This window comes from Calidris pugnax, unplaced genomic scaffold, assembly GCF_001431845.1.
Source record: "Calidris pugnax isolate Ruff unplaced genomic scaffold, ASM143184v1 scaffold82, whole genome shotgun sequence".
Classification (NCBI taxonomy): domain Eukaryota; kingdom Metazoa; phylum Chordata; class Aves; order Charadriiformes; family Scolopacidae; genus Calidris; species Calidris pugnax.
In genome coordinates, this window is record NW_015090833.1 from 3552227 (window position 1) to 3567386 (window position 15160).

At 44.2% G+C, this 15160-nt stretch overlaps 2 protein-coding genes and 1 long non-coding RNA gene across 4 annotated transcripts in view; 1 reads left to right on the top strand and 2 right to left on the bottom strand.

Annotated features, from left to right (window-relative positions):
- Positions 1–2284: 2284 nt before the first annotated feature.
- On the bottom strand, positions 2285–7100 carry LOC106887724 (chymotrypsin-like elastase family member 2A). 2 transcript variants are annotated; one of them, XM_014941433.1, is made up of 8 exons: positions 7051–7100; positions 6453–6541; positions 5797–5894; positions 5361–5489; positions 4209–4345; positions 3372–3517; positions 3083–3235; positions 2285–2627 (listed from the first exon to the last, which is right to left on the bottom strand). In XM_014941433.1, the coding sequence occupies exons 1-8, from the start codon at positions 7091–7093 to the stop codon at positions 2610–2612; spliced, it is 813 nt and encodes a 270-aa protein (XP_014796919.1). In that variant the 5' UTR covers positions 7094–7100; the 3' UTR covers positions 2285–2609. The 2 variants fall into 2 exon arrangements, with proteins under 2 accessions (XP_014796919.1, XP_014796918.1); XM_014941432.1 differs by lacking the exon at positions 2285–2627 and having other exon boundaries at positions 2682–3235.
- On the top strand, positions 5567–9450 carry LOC106887725. Its single transcript, XR_001411947.1, has 3 exons — positions 5567–5912; positions 7642–7775; positions 9104–9450. It is a non-coding gene; the product is annotated as an uncharacterized LOC106887725 (long non-coding RNA).
- Positions 9451–11674: 2224 nt separating this feature from the next.
- KIAA2013 (KIAA2013 ortholog) overlaps positions 11675–15160 on the bottom strand; it is a 7385-nt gene continuing 3899 nt past the window's right edge. Inside the window, exons 3-4 of the mRNA XM_014941347.1 lie at positions 14635–15160; positions 11675–13870 (exon numbers count right to left, since the gene is read on the bottom strand). Coding sequence (XP_014796833.1) covers positions 13011–13870; positions 14635–15160 — 1386 coding nt within the window. The 3' untranslated portion in view covers positions 11675–13010. The remainder of the gene's footprint in view (positions 13871–14634) is intronic.

Consider the following 15160-nt stretch of genomic DNA (forward strand, 5'->3'; position numbering starts at 1 on the left):
TGGGGACTACTAAACCGCTCCAGCAGCTCAGCGATCGCTCTGGAGAGCACCTGGCTGGCTTCAGTGTCCCTTGTGCTATTTAAATTCTGTCTCATGTCGGTGATGTAAAATCTACAGATGGAGATTTTCTCCTTCTTGCACTGGCAATTCTCACAATGCAGTTCTGCTTCGCTTGCCTTACAGAGGGAGTTTAAATTCCCCAGCAGCTGAGCATGAGATGATCTATTCCCCTTGCCTGCTGCTGGGAAGAGCCAGCTGTGCCTTTCTTCCTGCAGGAGCTGGATGAGGTGAACGGCCCAAAGGTTTTCACAGGACGCAAGTTCCTGAAGGGCTTTCCCTGTGTTTCTCCATATTTCCAAGCTGTTGCTCAAATCAAAAGAAATGGCTCCAAGGAGGCTGCAGAGGGAGACCATGCACGCTGTCCAAATCCTTTGAACTGGTTTTCTACCACCAGCACTGGAGGGGGGACAACATCTAAAAAAAAAAAAATGGAGTAAAAAATAAAAAAGAGTGGGGATGTCTGAGCCCTGGGATGTTTCTTGCAGCTCCTGAAAACATAAGTGGAGCTCATAGTGCTGTTTGTACATTCTGAATGTACAGGGAACAGCTGAATGTTATTGAAAGACCTATTGTGTTGTATTTTGTTCCTCCTGACATTTTATTTTAGGAGAAAAGGTGTAGTAAAGAGACTGTTTCCATGACACACTGAGCTGCGAAAACACATGAATGAAATCATGCACTGTGAGTATTAAGACGGATAAAATCATTTGCTGTAGGTTTTATTCTCTGTGGTTCTTCTGTCCAAATTTTAAGTAAGCCTATGAAAAGATGGGGTACTTACTTCAGTGATCACAAACTGGAACTGTTGAATTTTTTTAGAACTTTTAGAATTTGTTCTCAATAGGAATTTCCATATGATGAATAATTTGTGTTGATCTGTTCAAATGAGTTCAGACGTTTCCACAATATTGTCTAAATATTTCAAAATGAAAACAAATCAAATTTCAGTTTTGTTTCAGTTTTTACAGAAGAAAATACATATATAATTTTTACTGTTTGAGCTTCACGATTACCTTTTCTGTTTCATGCTACACATAATTGACATCCGTGTTCCGTACAGCAAAGCAATCTCTGACAATTTTCATTTTCAGAACTATTAATCAATCATTTACAATCTTACGTTAATGATACTCCTGAAAATAACTCGGGACGTTTTGCTGAAGGTGGAGACTCCTGAACAAATGGGCAGCCCTTATTTCCACTGGTGAAGAACAAACTGGGGACTGGGCTGCTGACCAGTCCATTCGGCTCAGTCTTTTTGGTTTTTTACTCTGTGTGGCAGAGGTGATTGAAAAAAGCCCTCCTTAGATCCCCTGCTCTTTCAGATAGGTGAAATTACATTTTTAAGAAGATAAATAAGAACCCAATAAAGCCTGCTATTTCTCAGCAGAGGCTGATATTAGGACAAACAAGTTCCCGCTGAGCTCTTTGCAGCAGAATGGTGGTCAATGGTTGTAAAGTAGAAGAAAAGGAATAAAAGTGCAGTCCCCAAAGATGATAAACAGCCACGTTTTCTCTTATTTAATACAATTTATATTTAATAACGTATTTATTGATTGTCAATCCAAATGTAACAACTGCACAATGTCTGACTGAAAGGAACCGCAAGCCTGGAAAAATTTATCTTTGAACCCAGATGCATTTCTGTTCTCAAAACAAGCTTCCAATCTTTTCCTTCCACTATCTACTGCTTACCTTTGAGTCGCTTGTCCTCTGCAATCATTTTACTATTCAATCCACCAAAATACATGCCAGAAGAAGAAAAACACGACAAAAATCCATCTTGATTTTGTGCTGCCTACCTTTTACTACAATGAAAGAAATATAAATAGGGGCTTTAATTTAGTACCAGGCTAATTTTGGATGTGCTTTGCAAAAAACCCCCATTTCTGTCTGCGTGTCAGCCCACGGTGACAGTTCAGAGGTCTTTGCCTGCCGTCTGAATGACTTAAAAACGAGCAAGGGTCGAGTGAAGGAGGTAAATCCGATGAGATGCTGCCAGCATCCTTCCCCTTGCCAAGTCCCAAGACCACAGGGTGTTCAAACCTCTCTGAGATCATTTTGCAGCCCTCCTGCACTCACCTGCATGGACCTGCCTGTGCCCGTGCTGCCTTCCCTCTGGGCATGGCCCCCGCCTGCTCCGGTGAGTCCCGGGGGGTCCCAGCAGCCACCACCGCCTTCAGCCCCGCTGGGACCTCCCTGTCTCCCCCCGGCCCCCCGGGAGCTGCTCCTGTGGCTCTGACTCTTCCACCAGCCCAGCCTCTCTGCTCCTCTGCCCCAGGGTGAGGGCAGGGAGCTCCAGGGAAAGGCTGTAAAAGGGCTCCAGCAATATCACTAAATCCAGTCTCTGGTCCTGGCAATACGCAGCAAGAAGTGACAGGGGACTCATGTTTCATTGCAAAAAATAATGTTTATTGCAGTCTGGTTAGGTATAATGCTTGTGTTGTTAAAAGCATCATTTCCCAGCATTTCGTGATCAAAGGTGTCATGATTATGACTTTATTGAAACTGTTTTCCTTCTTGGCATCTATCATCCAGTTCTTTTTGGATTAGTAGTTTGCCATAACCTAAAATGCAAAACAAGTGAAAAATCATGAGACCCAGGAATTTGTGAATAGTGTATGTTGCATTGAAGATGAGGGATTTAAGTAACTGAAAGGAGACCTTTTCTTCTCAGTCACTTTTTAGATTAAAGTTTACATTATTTTAAAAAATAATTGAAGTCCCAGACTTGAGCAGCATGTGCTGCCTTCTAGAATGCAATTGCAAAAAGCAGTGTCACTGGTGAATACAAATTTGAGTGATCACTTCCGAAGTCATACCAGTAAAAACTTTATAACCATAAATATAGCTCTAGTATAAAAGGAGAATGCACTGATAAGGGCTTGTCTACAGAGGTTACTCCTATGGAAAGTAGAATCAAAAGTGATACAGCTCCCTGAGTAGGTGGCAGGAATCTGTCAGAGAACCTCAGAAATCACTAAGTCTTTATATTCTCCAGAAGCAGCATCTTGAAACTTACCCACTGGATCCAGTTATTGTAAGCAGACACCCGGGTGAAGACAGAAGGCTTGTGGTAATAGTTGCAGCCAAGGGAAGAGCCGAAGCTGACAATACCGTGCACTTCCCACCTGCCATCAGCACCTTGGCAGTTCAGTGGGCCACCAGAGTCCCCCTGGAAGGAAGGGGGCACACAGTTAATGGCAGTCACAGTATGCATAGCTCCTCACTGTTTTTTTTTTAAGCTTTTCTTTCCATCAGGCTTGTTTGCTCTGAAACCAAGCCCTAAGAGCAGTGCCCTCTGAACTCACATTGCAGCTGGAGGTGATTCCGTCCCCACCAGCACAAACCATGGTGGGTTTCACTGTGCTTCCCCACCAGTTAGACTTGGAGCAAGTGGCGTAATCCACCACCAGCAAAAGGCCTTGCTGCAGGTCATCTGGAAGAGGTCCGTTTGCTGGGAGGGAAGAGAAACAAAGGAGTCATGGTACCAGCTGGGCTGAAGAAAGAACAAAACTGCATTGTGAAGTTTCTTCTAGGATCTGGGTACTACCCTCCAGGTAAGAAACTCCAGAGGAGGTCTGTATTAAAGGAAAAGCTGTAGAACCATTTCCTTAGCGCTGTTCTTTTTTAGTCATATATATATGTATGCATGCCTTAACTTACTAACAATTTGTGTTCCATTTTAAAATGTCTCATTGTTAGAGAAATAAAGGGCTGCTCTTTGTTCAGGAGTTAGCAATTTACTGATCACTCTAGGAATTGCCTCTTGAGCCGAGCTGATGCTTCTGCTGAAGCCTCTGAGATTTTCTCACTTTACATCTATTCCCTTATGTGTCTTTCCAGTTATTCAGGGGGTTTGTTAGCATTAGCAGGATCACCGGGCTGCACGCTGTTAACGTTTGTTTTACCAGTTTCTAAAAGCTTAGGACGGGGCCCTCTAGTGCATTACTAGCCCCGTTACAAGCAAAATATACTTGAAAGGCAGGGAAAAATCATGCTGTGTGAGTGAACTGGGGCCTGATGAACCAGCTCCTACGCTGAGGCTGAGGGCATCACCAGCAGCAGCCTTTTCCCAGTCAACCCCAAAGGAGAGGGCAGTACTGAAAGATTTTGTTCCACAATTTTGCCAATGTCCAAGTACTTACTCTGCAGCCTTCCCCACCCCGTCACGTAGCAGGCGGTGTTGGAGGAGAGGATGCTCTGTGCAGGGGGCAGGCAGGCCAGCTTAATGTGGCTGTTTAAGGCCACGTGCTCACTGAGCTTGATCAGAGCAATGTCGTACCTGTGGGCAAACGCAGGTATTTGAGAGTGGGGAAGAGAAGGGGAAGGAATGAAGAGGTTTGCAAACAGATTATGGCACAGTAGCACGAGCACTTAACAGTTATACAGCACCCGGCCTATTAAAAATTGACGCAAGGCAGCAAGGAGGCCAGTACATAAGCAGTAAAGACTCCTCCACCCTCAAAGCAGTGGAGAAATCCATGGACTGGGAGACTCTTCCCTACAGAATTATCCACTTTCCTCCCGGCAGCTTTCTGGAAATTGCTTTTTATGGATTCTTTTCAACAAAGCCAAGCATGTGTTAGGACTAACTCCAGGGAGCTGGAAACTGAGAGGATTTCTTTGCTAATGCCCTTAGCCTGCAGCAGGACACAGGAGTCCTGCAGCAACAAAGATATTAATCAATAATACTCTGTGTTTATGCTGTTCATAGGAGGGCTTCAGAGAGCGTTGTATAAATTAATTCCCTCCCACTCTACAAAAGAAATCATTGCATAGAACAGCTTCCCACCCAGGCCTAAACATGCAAAATGGCATCTGAAAACACAGTTAATTAATAAATAATTAATATTGAAAGTTGTCTTCTTGACAGGACAGGAGGTAACAGGCACAAACTTAAACAAAAGAAGTTCCATCTAAACATGAGGAGGAACTTCTTTAGTTTGAGGGTGGCAGAGAGGACGAGGCTGCCCAGGGAGGTGGGGGAGTCTCTGTCTCTGGAGACATTCAAAACCCCCCTGGACACGTTCCTGTGCAACCTGCTCTGGGTGGACCTGCTCTGGCAGGGGGTTGGACTAGATGATCTCCAGAGGTCCCTTCTAACCCCATGTGATTCTCTTGAGGGGAAAACTGGAGTCTCAACTCTTATGTATGAGTAAACATTTAGAAGTACCACTGTAAGAGGTGGCTCTAAACATTTATGCATTTAAGTGACACAACTCAGGGTGGGGGGGATTCAGGCAGTTTGATTTTTGCCCTCTATCTAATAACTGAAAAGATACCTGCCACCAACTTACCCATTTGCAACATTCTGTGGATTCCAGTTCTCATGAACGATGATTTTTTCTGGAAAAGCTTCAAATGATCCTTGTTCCACAGCTGCCAGATTGTATTTTCCAAGAAGTACTCGATAGTTCCTAGAAGAGCTGGACAAGAAAAGGAGCAACTGTCATAGAGCTGCTGGTTTGCTGCTCAGGCATCTGCATCCCTGCCACCTGAGATATTCAGTAAGAGCATCCCTAAGACTAATCTCACATCAGATGCATGATTTGTCTGGAGCTGAGCCAACGTCTGATGGATTTGCTAAGGACAAAGCCAGGCTTAACAATAATGTCATCCCCAAGCCGTCCTGCCAACTCCTGCTGAAGGATCATTAACAAACCCAAGATGCCTCCAATCTTTGCAGGATTCGGCTTGTATTCTTCATGAAGTAAACGTCACTCCGTTACGTACCTGATGCAGTGGGCAGCTGTCATCACCCAGTTGGTTGCAATGAGGGTTCCTCCACAAGTATGGTACCATTTGCCGTTTGAACTGTACTGAAGGGAGGCCTAGGATCAACAGAACAAGTAAGGCTCAGATTTTTGCTTAGTGATTGATTTCATTGTTGCACTTTCTTCATACACCCAGAACTTGCTTCTGCAAGATGGTGGGAGGCTTTTAAGCAACAACCTTCCAACTCCTGGATAGAAAAGGTTTCCCTATCATCCAAAAGCTTGATTTCTTTTATTTTTAATGTTGTTTCTTCCAAAGCTATCACTAAGCCTGGCCCAAATAAAGCATTTCATTTGCTTCAGAAATGTATTTTTTAACTCCATGTGTAACTACACTCCAGTAGGCGTTGTATGCTCCACTGAACTTCACAGTCATCTTGCTTGAGTACGGGGTGGTGCCTAAGGCTGCTGAGAGAACCCAAAAACCTGCATAACCAGCAAGAGGCAGCACATTCAGAGCTTTCTTACATAGATTGGAAACTTTGGGATTAGTAAGAATATAACAGTGAAAACCTAAGAGGTATCAAATGAAATATAAGACCTGGTTTTGTTTAGCCATGCTGTGTGAGGGTGGCACAACCCCAGTTGTCCCAGGGAAGGCACAGTGAGACTCACCTGCCAGGGCCAGCTGTAGGGTCTCGCATCTTCCCCTCCCACCACTCTAGACACAGAGGGGGGGTAGGCAGGAACCCCACAGCCAAAGGCTAGAAGATATACAAAATAGAACGCGTTTTAAAAGTAGAAGACATAAAAAAATGTCTGTAAGAGAGGTTTTTTTTAAAATATAGGCTGTGTTTGTACACAACATTGAAAGGTACAAATATAGGCTGTGATTTAACATGGTACAAATGAAGGTACAGCCATCAGTCAAAACTGAACAATGTTATACAAAGCCTTTTTGAGTGGCTTCATTTTTCTTACAGATAATCAAATCAAGTTGGCTCAACCAAACTCATGTGTCAGCTGAAATGCAGCTCTTAACCAAGTCAACAATTTGATGTGGATTAACTGTATTTCAGTGTATTCAAGCTAAGTAAAATAACTTTGAATTTCCTAAAGGCTGAGCAGTGATGCTAATCGAGCCCCTGTAAGAAGGGAATAGCACAGCAGCCAGTTACTGTTCTGAGAGAACAGCCCGTGCTATATCTCTGCTTTGTTGCAGAATGTCTAATTTCCCCAAAGAAGGAAACTAATGCTGGAATTGGGTACGTACCTGCAGCTGCCAGAGCCAACACAGCAACCAGAACTCCAAGCATGATGCCGGTGAGCTGTCTGCTGCAGGCTCTGCTTTGCAGGACATTTTATATGTTATCCTTTATCTCTGCGACACGTGACTTAACAGGTAGCACTATTCCGGTACCAATGGAAAACTTGTGTAATTGTGGGATAAATTTTTATATGCACAAGTGCCTAAAAAGGAAAAAACAGTTTAGATGGACCTTGGATCCAGGCTACATAAACAACTTGGTCAAAAAAAAGTTCTGACTGAGCTGCATGTTATTTGTAGCACCTGTTTGCTTTCCCATTGCCTTGAAAATTTATCACAAAGGTGTTTTCCGACGGAAAATGTTAAATGAGTTATTCTAACACTTGATGGTATGTCAGCAGTAACAATGTCTGATCTATTCAGACAGTGGTAGATTCAGACATGTTGGCGGGGCTGGATTAGAGATCTCTAGGGGCCCTCTTCCAACCTTAATTATTGTATGATTCCGTGATTGCTTGAAATTGTATTTTGTTCTGTTCTATGCCTGATGGCAATTACCACCGAGTACTGACTGAAAACCTGTATCTTCTTTTCTAGCTCCAGTCACATGTGTGTCAGCGTGCCATACTTCTTCAATAAACCAACTGCACTGGCTTTGAAGTGGAAGATGTTTCAAGCAGCAGAGCCCCAGCTGTCAGGGATGACAGAAAAGCACTGGCGCAGCACTTCTGGTGAGCCAGACACCCTTTCTTTCCTATTTACCCTCAATTGTTAGATCAGTAGCACGTCCCTGGAAGAGAATAGGGTTCCTGTGACCCTATTACAACCCTATTGCAACCTTACTGCAAATGGGCATTTTCACACCCCAAATCAGCATGCTGACCTGTGGCATAATGCAGGGTGAGCTCGTTAATGATAAAGGCTAAACCATTTTCACCAATAGGACTGACCGGGCAAAGAGCAGGGATTTACACCACTGCAGAGCTGCTGCCACAAAAGTGTGTGTCCTAATTAATTACTGGACGTTTGAGATCAATGAGTTGGTATCAACACTTATCCCTGTGTCTCTTTCTTCCTTTTTTATTTCTGCTGCTGGAATTTTCCATCCTCTGTCATGTTTCCATCTGCTTACCCTTCACCTGAAAAACTTTTACTGATTATTTAGAAAACAAACATCTGTCTCCCATAAGCCAGGTCACACATCGGAAGCAAACTTATCAGAATGGAACCAGATATCATAATGCCAGCTTTGTAACCGGAGGCGCATTGTACATACAGACCAAACCAGAGGTTTCAGAAAAGCTAAAATAAATCTATTGTTTACTGTAGTATTAACAAGTAGCTAAATCCCTGATTTTCATAGCCTCCATTCACCAGTAGGTACTGGTTTGGATGAGAGATGCCTGGAGCACACATGTGGAAGGCAGAAATACATAACGCTTTGCTGTTTTCTCTGCTTCTCAGGAATGTATTATCCTGCCCAAACAATAGCACTTGAGAAAACTGCATTTTGAATTTCAAATGGAATAAACCAAATTCTGTTCTGGCATCTTGTATTTATTATCCAACAAAAGCATAAATCTGGATTAATTGAGTGCAGACTTGAGATTCTAAAATTTATTTTCAATAATTAGTTGGCTCTCTTCTTAATGTCTGAGTTTTCAAGCTAAACAACATATTGTGCTTTTCAGTTTAACTTCCACGCCACTATAGTTTTCTCAGAATACCAACTAAAAATTAAATGTAAATTTTGGATGTTCAGTTACTGTCCTGATTTTCCCATTTTATGGGTATGCTTATGAACGTGGAATTTTGTTTAGGTTTTTTAAGCACTTCTGCAACCATTTCACAAATAATCCTCTGCTCTCTCGCACACTGTAAATAGAGAAACCCTATTCTTTCTTTTTCCCATCTGTTGTAAAGGAATTCTGAAAGTTCTTTTATTATATGGGGGAAAGGCTCACAAGAATCATCATATTTTTAACGTAAAACACTCTCAAAGCTTTGTTTTATTGTCCACTCCTGCTTTATGTAACAAGTTCTTATCCGTCTTTTCCAGGTCTACTCTAAATAGGCTCAAGTATCTTGGACTCAGAGGGCATCGTGCTGTTGGCAGTTCTGCAAGTGAACATCAAAAGCCTCAGCCTCCAGCTGATACCATGGTGGCTGGAAACAGCTCCCCAGAAGCTCTTACCATCTTCATGCCAGATGTTTCACAGCAAGTGAGCAGTTCTTGGACCTTCACTAAGAAAGAGCAGGAATTTCTGGTATGTTCTGTTAAAATATAATAGCTAATATTTCTTTTGCTACAATTTATAATGTGCTCCGTTGCTTCCCTATCGTCAGTCTGTTCCCTTGCAGGGCAGTAACTATGCTGGAATTACACTAGACCAATTAGTAAGTGGAATGGCCTGCAGATAAGTAAGAGACACTGAAATCTGCTTTTCTGAGGGAGGCTTTTAATCTGAAACTAGGCAGTAACCTATTTAAAAACTCAAATCCTGCCCCAGCTTTTCGTTGGGAGCACCAAATGTTCCAAATTCATTACTTGCTGGAAGGCTGTTAAATCTGCTACTTGACTGTTCCCTGGGCTTGTTTCTGGGTGTTCTTAAAACGAAAGCTTGGCCTGTGTGCTTGGAGATAGAACAAGGTTACACAGAGCCAGGGAAAGGGGGATTAGCACCACTCCGTGTTTCAGTCCCTTGTGCCTTCCAAACTCTCTGTTCCCAGATTAGATCCATTTATGTATTATTTTTCCACACTGTATTTCCTTTTAATCCAAGCACTTTTGTGCTGGATTAAATACTGGCCACAGACGTAACATAAGGCTCTGCTTGTTTGAACTGGGTGGGGAGACAGGGCAGGAGAACACTGACAGGGAGGGAAAGGGAAAAATTAAAAACAACCACACTTCGGTGATCAGATTAGACTGAAAGATATTTATTTAGAAACAACAGCTTTGGTATTTTAAAATCAAACAACCTTTAAATCACTAGAAAGTGGGATGTCTCCCCCCGTAGCCAAAACAAATCAATGCACAAAGTCTCAGTTTGCTTACGACAGGAAACCTGCCAACCAGCATTTCCAAGTGTAAATCCAGAAAACAATTTCGTTAAATTGGTTTTGCATTCTACAGTCATAAAGGCTGAAAAACCTGTTACCAGCACTTAGATATCTACAGTTCCAATTGACTGACATTTTACTGAAGTGGAGGCAAAATTATTAACATCCTCCCCCTCCCCCCAAGCAATAAATTAAAAAACATATACCAGAAAGGAAGTTGCACTAAAGTTTTCTAATTAAGTTAACTCTCTGAAGGGAATAATCATCCTTTATTTTCCTGTAAAATTAAGAAATCAAAATATCAAAGGACTTGGTACTACCTTCAAGTATTTTCACCAAATGGATTACTCTTAGGGAACTGAACAGTTTACACGGAAAAAAGAAACATCTGTTACACAAGCTTCTGGGATAAGCTCTTGTATAACCACACCTTCCGAGTCTGGGATTGCTCTCTTAACAAGGCACAAAGGGATTGTTGCTTTCAAAAGGTCCTTGTTCTCAGCTGCAAAGTCAGATGTCTTGTGCAAATGGAGGCTGAAAGCAGGACTAAGTTCACTTGGACACTGGGATGTTCCCATTCAATTAGTGAAACGGGGTGTTATTTCAACACCATTAATCTTGCTTACTGCTCACTGCCACCGCCTTCACTTCAGCCCTGCTGCCAGAATCAACTTCTGCATCATCTTCATTGTAAGTAGGTCCAGTTAAGACGAGGCAACAGACTGGTTTGCTGTACACTGCAAGGCTTTGTGCAGTGTGGGGAAGGGAGAGGTGTTACATCAGCCCTGGTGTGTAGCTGTGAAGCTTCTCAGCATTTCAGAGCACAGTGTCAGGGACAGTTACCTGCAGTAATGGGTAACAAGTCACTCTGTAAAAGGCAGAAGGCAAGTCGTGTAGATGACAAAGGCAACCAGATAGACAGCAGTGGAAAAACGACATAATTTTATAATTTCAGGATGCATGTCAGGGGGCAGCTGTATACACAGTAATTGAAATTACTTCCAGACTGCTTCCTCCTTTTGCACTAAGGTTCCGATCATGATCACAGGCTTATAACTGCAGTTGTCTTTGATATACATAGCTGTTCTGCCTCTGCCTGGGTCAGTCTGTCCAGCCACAAGCACCTTCCACTCTCAATTCTTTGAATGGATGACAGGTATCCAGACCAGAACTGCTTGGTATCAGGCCTGATCTCCAGTGCTGAACATTACAAAGCCAGTGAGCTGAGAGGAAAATGCCAACTTGCTTAAACACCCCTTATGTACTGACTGTCAAGTTTAGTCCAGCACCTTCTGTCCAGCCTTAGCTATCCAAAATTCAATTTGCTTTTATAATTCAGAAAAAACAGGCAATCTAAAGCTAGAACTTTTCCTCTGACAGCACTATTTAACTCTGTCCTTTTTTATTTCCTCTTTTTTTTCTTTTTTAAACACAAGTTACATTTAATTCTTTAATCTAAGGATGCCTCTGAACAGCATGGCCAGCACACACAGCAAATCCAGTCTTGTCTTTGAGCTATTCTGCCTCTGCCTGGGTCAGTCTGTCCAAATTACTTCCAGACTGCTTCCTCCTTTTGCACTAAGGTTCCGATCATGATCACAGGCTTATAACTGCAGTTGTCTTTGATATACATAGCTGTTCTGCCTCTGCCTGGGTCAGTCTGTCCAGCCACAAGCACCTTCCACTCTCAATTCTTTGAATGGATGACAGGTATCCAGACCAGAACTGCTTGGTATCAGGCCTGATCTCCAGTGCTGAACATTACAAAGCCAGTGAGCTGAGAGGAAAATGCCAACTTGCTTAAACACCCCTTATGTACTGACTGTCAAGTTTAGTCCAGCACCTTCTGTCCAGCCTTAGCTATCCAAAATTCAATTTGCTTTTATAATTCAGAAAAAACAGGCAATCTAAAGCTAGAACTTTTCCTCTGACAGCACTATTTAACTCTGTCCTTTTTTATTTCCTCTTTTTTTTCTTTTTTAAACACAAGTTACATTTAATTCTTTAATCTAAGGATGCCTCTGAACAGCATGGCCAGCACACACAGCAAATCCAGTCTTGTCTTTGATTTCCATTCTGTATCACACGCAACCAGAAAGTACCAGTACTAAGAGCAGGAATCACCATCTATGGTCTATTCTGTGCTAAGTTTTTACGAGCAACTAAGTTTTCTAAGGCAACGCAGAACAAGAATTTCAAATCCTCTACACTGAAGTGAGATTCAGTAGAGCTTGAAGTCAGAACCTCCAACTCACAGTAAAAGCACTCAGTATTATTCTTAACACAGCTGAGTATTTTGTCTGAATGGGAGAACCACTAACTCAGCACTTTCCCAAAATGATGATGGCAAACGTGGTGTGATGGAGGACTGCATCTCTGAATCCATGAGCATTTACCAGCAGTCCCAACAAAGTCAGCACCTTGCCCTAAGAACAACAGCTCGCATTTGTGTGATGTTGTACGACACGTCACGCGCTCACCCCAGGCAGAGAAGGGTGCACGTCTCCCACGCAGCAGTAAAGACACCTACAGCAGCTCCCTCACAAGCACTGCAGCACTGGGGAACAAAGGACACCGTCTCATTACCCAGCTGCAACTGTTGGCTTAAAAACAAGCAACGTCCTACACCAATGTGTGGAAAAAGGACAGAAAAGCTGTGCCTGCCTTGATCTGCAGCCTCACAAATGTTTAAGAAGGACAGATGATGGCTTTATCTTTTGTAATGTTTGTGAGCCCTACCACTCCAGTCCCTGCCCTAATCCTGCTTCTTGCCAGAAAAGGTCACGGATCACTTGTTACAAGAGAGACTGAAGATCCTTACAGTCCAACAGACCCTCCCTAGGCACAGCTGACAGAAACTCAGGTTGACAACACTCAGTGGAGAGCAGCCAAAAGCAGCAGCCTTACACCTTACTCCTGAAGAGCGGCTTGGCTCCCGGCCCGCAGTATTCATTGTAGATGAGTTTGAACAGAAACAAGTGAAACAAGGTGATTAAGGAGGCCACGCTGAACCAGAAGAGGAAGGGTAAACCTGGGTATTGCTTGGCCATGTGTTCCTCATGAGCCAGAATAGCTTTTAGATGGAGTGTGTGTCTCAGGTCCTGCAAGTGGACCAAATCTGTGGATATATAAAGCAGTGGCGTGATGGGCTGAGTCACCATGACGGGGAACGTGTGCCCTCGTGCCTCCGAGGTGAGCTCCACAGGCTCATTCATACAACCTGCCTCACACGCATACAGTCTGACTGGTTTGTCTTGGAATTTCACAGACACGTGCAAGAAGGGCTTTCCTTCAGCATCCAGCAGAACCGCCAGATTAATCAAATCCTTATTGTAATGGATCCCACGTAAGGAGTAGCTGTTATGAAGTACATCGGGGTCAGCCTGAAACTGAAGGTGGTTTTCTGTGAACTGCAGACCCCCAAAGCTAAGCACCATTCCCTGCATAAGACCATGGACTCCAGCTGCCACAAGACCCTTGCATCCTCGTTTCTGGAGAGTTAGCTTCCACAGGTCTGAGAGTTGCAAGATCTGGGTGACACTGGTCAGCTTTGCTGGCCACAGGTTCTCTGCGTGCATGGTCGCGTGGCCACTGAAGCAGTGGTCAGCATAGTTCATGCTGGCTTCCATTTTTTCTCTGTCCTCACCACTAATGAGCGGATCCAGCAGAGGAGCTGGCATGGTTGACAACACGTAGTAGAGGGTCATGTTCACAGTCTCACTGGATGGTGTGTGCAAATCTGTGATCTTTCTCATTTCAACTCCTGTAACAAAAGAGAACACCCAAGAGTCAGAAGATCACACGTGGACATGACATTAACTAGGAGAAAAAAAGATCCAATGTGCATGTTGTTGTTCAATACAGAGGCATTCCCTACACATAAGCACCCTTTGCCTATGAAACGTTGAAGTGTGGAATGTTCCCTTGTATTCTCTTAGATGCTCTCTCTCTGCTACTTGGGAGTTTGAAAGCCAAGCTCCCACTAAAGGCCAAGCAGTTTGATACACAGATGCCTTATGGAGCTGTCACCACAACCCTGCAAGAATCGTCTGTCAAAGGAACATCTGCCTTTTCACTGGCTAGTAAAATAGCAAGTTCCATATTACTTGGGCAGCTACTTTTTTATGCAAGAGCATGAAAATCTTATTTTAAGTAAAACCAGACTTGTAGGACAGTCTTTCACTTCCACTAAGAAATCTGCTCTTTATACTGTCACTAGAGGTCAACTCTATTTCCAACTTAGAGCTGACCCCCTGGGCAAATCAGTGAAGTTCCTGAAGACATGAAAGCCAGCACATCTAGAGTTACAAAGAGAAATGCTCTTCTATCGTTTCCTTTATGCAGTAACAAATACTCGACTTTTGTAAAGTGCAGTGGGTTCCAAACCAGGAACGCTGTTTTATTATCCTACAACATGCCCTTTGGCCCCTGAGAGAAATCAGCCAGGAGTAGTGGAGCAACCATGTCGCTGAGCTTCCTGCTGCCCTCTAAAGCAACCCTTTGGAAGCTGAGCATCACTCTCCTTACCTGAAATGAACAGGTCTGACCAGGTCTGCTGGTGCTCATGAAAAAGATCTTCCACTCCCATCTGCATCACTTCCAGCATCTCCTTCTTGGCCGACTCCCTCAGCTTGCTGAAGGTCTCCTCCAGCCTGGAGACCTCGATGGGCTCCGAGGTGTACACCACGGAGAGCACGGTTTCATCAAAGTGGGACTTGGGCGCGACCTGCACCCGGCTCACCAGCTTCTTGGCAGCCACCACCATGAGCACCACCTTGGGGCTGCCGGGCAGCAGGAGGCGGCCGGAGGAGAGCAGGAACTGCCGCTCCTCCGCCTTCTCCAGGCTGGTGGCGAAGCGGCTGCCCAGCGCGGGCGCGGAAGCCGGGGCCAAAGCCTCGAAGGCGGCCACCCGCTCGGTGGGGTTAGCGATGCGGATGCGCTGCAGGTAGAGGTGCGGCCGGCTGCGGTGGGCCACCACCTCCTCCCGCACGGTCACGCAGTCCCCGGCGCCCGCCCCGGGCCCCGTCTGGACGCAGCGCACCCGCCGCACGGC

Excerpts from the sequence above, each read along its gene's own strand:
- LOC106887724 (XM_014941432.1), bottom strand. The coding sequence starts at position 7,093 with ATGCTTGGAGTTCTGGTTGCTGTGTTGGCTCTGGCAGCTGCAG. Across the intron at positions 6,542-7,050 it reads GTTGGCTCTGGCAGCTGCAG|CCTTTGGCTGTGGGGTTCCT; the intron begins GTACGTACCCAA and ends TATATCTTCTAG. Across the intron at positions 5,895-6,452 it reads CCTACAGCTGGCCCTGGCAG|GCCTCCCTTCAGTACAGTTC; the intron begins GTGAGTCTCACT and ends TGTTGATCCTAG.